Source organism: Entamoeba invadens (assembly GCF_000330505.1).
Source record: "Entamoeba invadens IP1 unplaced genomic scaffold scaff_1105074725601, whole genome shotgun sequence".
Taxonomy (NCBI): Eukaryota; Evosea; order Mastigamoebida; family Endamoebidae; genus Entamoeba; species Entamoeba invadens.
In genome coordinates, this window is record NW_004191847.1 from 495,619 (window position 1) to 502,286 (window position 6,668).

At 25.9% G+C, this 6,668-nt stretch overlaps 1 protein-coding gene across 1 annotated transcript; it reads right to left on the minus strand.

Annotated features, from left to right (window-relative positions):
- Positions 1 to 241: 241 nt before the first annotated feature.
- EIN_329180 (hypothetical protein) lies at positions 242 to 2,081 on the minus strand (the record flags this gene model as incomplete). Its single annotated transcript, XM_004185489.1, has 2 exons — positions 242 to 1,960; positions 2,013 to 2,081. 2 exons carry the CDS (start codon positions 2,079 to 2,081, stop codon positions 242 to 244), a joined length of 1,788 nt encoding a protein of 595 aa, XP_004185537.1.
- Between the last annotated feature and the right edge of the window lie 4,587 nt (positions 2,082 to 6,668).

Here is a 6,668-nt window from a genome sequence, read left to right on the forward strand (position 1 = left end):
TTCATAGTATTTTTGTTTTTTATATTATCAAGACAAGTATACTTAAATAAAATTATCATAACGATAAAACAATAAATATAACCACCAATATTAACTTATTCGAACAATTTTAGAGATAACAAAAAAATGATTATTTAATTGAAAATTTATAAGTTGAAATGTAATTGTTTGGTTTATCAAAAGAATAAAAAATAGCAACAAATTTTTAAGAATAACCATCAAAAAAATGAAAAAAATTGATTTAAATTGGATTTCTACAGATAATTTTTCCTTCACACATCATCATTGAGTTTTCAGGTAATTTCTTTTCAGTTCTTGCCTTGTTCTGTTTTTCAATTTGATCCATGATGAAGTGTGTATATGGATAATAGTCTTGCAGTAATGGGGATTTCCCTATGATATCGACAGCGACATTGTTAACGTCTTCATTGACTCGGTAGCACACTTTCATCAACACTTTCCCAGTAATTGCCGTTTCCTTCTCTCCAAAGCAGCTCAATTGGAACCAGTCCTGAATAGAGACGTCTGGTGGGAAGTATTGCAAATCGAAATTGATTGCGCCCATAAAGACGTCGTATGTGATTTTATGTTTGTCGTAAAGATAAACCATCACATTCCTTCGGTCCTTTTCAACTTTGAAACTCAGTGTATTATTCTTAGTAAAGACTGGATCAATACTCTTCGGGACTACCCCTGTCGACACCCATTTCTGTTTCTCGTCCCAAACGCAAGCGTACGGATCTGGAAATCCCCACCCCAAAATGGGGAGTCCCGTCGCCTTAATAATTTCAACGGTGAACGTTGCAGTCTTATTCAAAGCAATATGTGGTACTATTCTTTGTTCCATAGGTCTTGGGTCGACCCAAGTCGTACTTCTCGTGTTGTGATCGATGAAATAAGTCTCACCATAGTCCATTCCCATAGCCCATCCTGGTGGGAGCATTGCGGAATTATATGACGGGTATGGGATATTACACCCGTTTTGCATGTCGGGGGTGAAACTGCATTGTCTCGAGAAGTGTGACACAAAGTAGTTCTGTCCGTCCACGCCTTCTATCTCTTCGACTCCTATTGGGAGATTTGGGTTGGTGATATTTTCATAGTGGGGAGGGACTCGGAAGTGCTTGCCATAGAACGCAGTGGCTTTTGTGAAGTCCCGTCGCCCGCCAAAAACAGCGGCGCGCTCACACATCATTCGCGGATCGATCATGTCACACCCAATTTGTATTGGGCAGAGCATTTGGAAAGACTTTCCCCCATAACTCCCGTCAATTTTGATATAATTTGAGACATTAAAAGGGTCATTAGAGATAGAAAGAGGGATGTCAATAGGTACACTCATATTAAAAGGCGCACTGTTCGTCGAACGTGGGCCAAACACGGGAAATGCTGTTGTGCCAGAGAACACTTCACATCGAGTATTTCTGTATGTGTGCACTGCGCAGAAAGAAGCAGTCATAGTAACGTTATGCTGTGAGTCATTTCTTAATTGGAGAGTTCCAGTGACGACATCGCCAACTGCTGGGATTTCGTCGTCTATTGCGAGTTGTATTGAGAGGGGTGCCGTGTTATCGACAAACATCTTTGGACGTGGGATGTGTCGCTGTGTTGAAATGCAAACGGGAAGGACAAATCCACTCGACTTTGTTGTTGAATTGTTCTTCGAAATAACTTTGGCGGAGATTTGGTAAGTCACCGACACATTCCTCCCAGTAAAAAATTGTGATGAAGGAAGTCCTTGTGGAAGTTGAAAGACAAAGGGGTAGTCATACTTTCCTGGTGCTAATTCAGTGGTCAAAGAAATGTTGTGGTTGTGTAATTCTTCAATAACAGGAAAGTCTGGAGACTGATAGACTTTTGTGTTCACGTGCTCAGTAACAGTGTGATGATGAGCAACACGGCGCTTATTTACAGTTGAGTACGTTGTCACAGTCCGCGTGTAAATAAGTATGGCTTTGGCCTAATACATTAACAGTAACACCTTTAATCAATGTCGGGGAATTTACTGTTACTGTGACAAAACCACGAATCTGCTCGCCAAGTACTTGTCCGGGGTGTGTTAGAGTGATGTCAATTTTCATTAATGATTTTCTATTTTACAGTTTGAAAAAATGTTTATCAAAATGGAATAGATATGTATTAATATTATTAATTGTGTTATTATAATTATTAATACATTATTGGAATAATATAATGCATAACATTATGGTGATTTTTTGGTTCCAATTATTTCATCCCTCATCGCTTGAAGATTTTATCTGACATAAGAGTTGAAGGATAAAATGTTCTAAAAATAAATCTTTTTTTTGTTATTGGATAAATAATAAGCATGCCTCGGAAAAATTTGTTTTTTTGCACTAAAATATTTTTTGGCAAATTAAAATAAAACTCACCTCATGGTTACTCCCTATTATAGAACAATAGTAAAAACGTCTAGTATTTAAACTATTAACAACTGGTTAATTGTTATAGTATATACATGATATAATAAATTATACAAATTTATTATAACAATATAATAAAATTAACGATATCTTAACTAATGTTTAACCCACAATAATATATTTATGTATCATATAATGTAATAAATAATATATTAAGAAGTAGTACATTTTGTCAAAAACAATTAAATAACATTTTCTAAAAACAAATATAAACATTTATAAAAACTATATAAGAAATTAATAACAACGAAATATTAATAGTAAAATAAAGTCACAAATAAACCTAAAAAACAATTTAACTATTAATAAATTATTATTAATCTATAAATTAATGATTTAAATTCATTTTGAACATATTTTTTTTATATAAAATTAACAAAAAAACTAAAAGTATAATAAATTTAATCATTTTGATATAATTAAATAATATACAAATTCAAATAAAATAATGTTAAATAAATTAGAAATAGTATAATAAAATAGTAATTAGAACTAATCATTTAATTATTATAGTTACCATTATTACAATTAAATTTTATTTATTCTTTAGTTTATATGAACATTTTTGACATGTATTATACTATTTATTTAACCTGTAATTATATTCATTTTATAACAAATTATAATATTTTTTATTAACAATTTTAATTATTAATTATTGACGTGAAGAAAAACGTTTTAAACCAAACACACCTTAAGAACACTTCAATTATTTTATTACTGTGTTTTCATTGTGTTATTAAATGAATTACTATTTAAAAATAACATTATGGGATTTTATTTTTATTTATTATTAAAATTAATAATAACTTAACTATAAGTTTGTAACAATAATTGTTATAATTAATTATTTTATATTTTTATAGTTTAATTAAATAATAATTTGTTATGAAATTATTGTAGTTTTATTTAATAAAATATCTATAATAACTTATTAAATTATTATTTTGTTATCAATTTAATAATTAAAATTTCATCAAACATGCAACAAAAATTTGTTATTAATAACCCGTTATTAACACAATAGTCGTAGCTGTATTATTTGTATGTTGTATTTTAGAGTATATATTTGCTTTATAATATTGTAGACTAAAAACTATCGATGTATTTTTTAATAATATACACTTGTAATTGATATGTGATTTTTTACAACTTATAATCTTAATGACTATTGTGGATGCAAACAATGACATTGATCCTCTTTTACAAGTAATATTATGAAATATTTGTCAAAAATATATTAAAAACATTGTATTAAATATATCGTTACAAAATGGCATAATCTGAAAATAAACACTAACTGAATTACCAATAACATGAAACCAAAAAAGAAAAGATGAGACAGTTCAGAAATGTAAATTCTCGGTATCATGTAAGCCCGATTAAATAGTTTGACGTAACATAATTGAATTCCAGGTGTTGTTGTAATATATAAAATTAAATAACAAAATAAAAGTAATTTCTCGATATTTGGTTGCATTTTTTCTTTCTTTTTAAAACATTCGAGTTGTTACAAGTTTTATAAAATTTCATACATCTAAAAGTTATTGTAGTTGATAAACAAAAAATAATTTATTAATAAATTAAACAGGCTCATCAGATATCAATTATCAATTTCAAAACAATCACATCATTTATATTTTTTTTATTGTTTTTTAAAATCCAATAATTAATATTTAATCAATAATGGTTTATTAACTTATTAGTAGTCGAGGTATTTGGTTTACATAAAATACTTATTAATACAGATATTCACATTTTCAATAATAAAAATTTGTTGTAAAAATAAATCATATTAATTATATTCGAATCTAACAGTTTATGTTTGAAGCCAAACTTTCAACAACAAAAAAGTTTGCAAGTTTTATATTTATATAATTTTAAAATAGTCTCTTTTACGTTAATACACATACGATTAACAATATATACAGTTATAATCAAATCGAAATTAAATATTTCAATTGACCATTTCTGTTATTTTTTGATTTATATTTTGATATCATTAAAATTTATTTTGAATAATTATACATTTATTAACTTTTAGTAAAAAGGTGTTTCCAATTATTCACATAACAAAGTTATCAACACAATTAAAAGTTTAAATATATTAATAATAGATATACATATTTGTTAATACAAGTGTAATTGTATAATTAAATTTTTGAATGAATAATGACTGTTAATGACATTGTTCTTTTTCAATTATTAATTGTAATTATAAGTGTTTGCATTGACGATTTGTTAATACAAAGAAAAATCAAATATAAACAATTGTTAATAATTTCATTGTGCAATCACTTCCATATCCTCAATTTTCATATCAACAATTTTTTGTTGAAAATGATGTGCAAGCGAGATATTAATCCAAATATTTCTTAACTATCGTTTAATTATTATTTATATTACAACACAAAAAGTGAACATGTATATTTTGATAATACTACAACTATTATGATCAATTAAAATGGAAGCATTTGTTAATTAGTAATTTTCATTGATTTGATAACAACATTTGGTGTATTGGGTTTTACCATTTATTGCTACACTGGTGATTTAAAAACAGCCTAAAATTTTAAAAGTGGTAACTTTATGATGTGTAAAAATGTAACATAAAACCAAAAGTTTAAAAGATAACAGTAAAATGAAAAAAGTATCACAGTTTACACAAATTTTAGGATTTTACTTGCGACTCACTTAAACGTGTACATCAGACATTAAAATCATTTTTAGTAGTCTAAGAATTAACATGAATTAAAAACTATAGTTGTGTATTTTTTGTTAACATATTTTAATATTGTTGTTGATATATTGTCAACGAAATGTTTTTAAACAACAAATATGTATTGAAGTTGAATCAGTAACTATTTACCCACCTTTGTTTAAATGTCAAAATGTTTTTTACAAAAAATCAAGTTCAAATACATAAAAGTCACAATTTCGTGTTTATTGATTTCAACGTATATATATGTAAAATATAAGCTGTTTTAAATGATATATTAATACACAAATTGTTGTACCTTATTTAAATATTACTGTCCATATAATGAAAATTAAATTTATTGTTGTGTTTTTGATGTTTAAACAAAGTAAAGCGTAAACTTCTATTGGTTTATGATTTGAAACAAATGGACCGTTACAATGTTTTATATTTTTTTTGGTTTGGTGTTTTTGTTGTTCATTAAAATACAAAAGAAGTTATAATCATGTTTTTTATTGATGTCATTATTAACTAACTGTTTGTTAAAATGTATTTTATTCCAGACAAATCAACTGCTTATATCGTCATTGTTTGGCACGTTGAATGACCAATGCTATACATTTTACAATACATTTATTAAAACAATATAATTTAGAATTAAATATACAATACAAAAACAATTATGTTGTACATTAATAAGTATCAACAAAATTATAAACAGGTTGAAAGATATATTGAAAAGTTTAAAATAATAGTTTTTTTCTAACACAAATGATTTATCATTATTAAAAATGTTGTTAATTGTGATGCATTTTTTATTCCATGTTGAAAAATGACCATAGTCTTATATGTTGATCATGCACATGACATCATTTTATTCATTTTTTATGTTTATAATTTATAATAAATTAAATATTTATAACAAGTCATTCTTTGGAATATAATTTCAATAAAACAGTATTGTTTAATTATCAAATAATGTTTGTTTAATTGTGGTTTAAATATTTTACTCCGTCGATTCTGTAACAAATAAAATATTTAATTGATAATTACAAATAAATGTTTGTAATTACAAACAGATATTGTACAATGTAGTTTATTTGAAATACACATTTTTTATTGAATTATCGTTAATTATTTACATTTTAGTTTGTTAATTTAACATGTAAAAACGTTAATAATAGTTAGATGTTAATTTTGATTGCGTTAAATTATTTGTAAATTTTTGCTGTGTTAATTTTACAATAAAAATCGATAAATATTTTTAAATTGTTAATTATTTTTTTCGTTAATTAATTTTATTTTTTTCGGTGTGTTAATTATACAAGAAAATATGTTAATAAAATTCATATGTTAAATTTATCTTTTCGTTAATTTATATTATGTTTTTTATATTGTGCTAATAAAACATAAAAAATCGATAAATATTTATAAATTGTTAATTTATCAAAAACAATTTGATAAAAATTAATGAATCTTCTGGAATCACAATTCAATATAACCTAATGTCCCGTTTATTTTCGTAT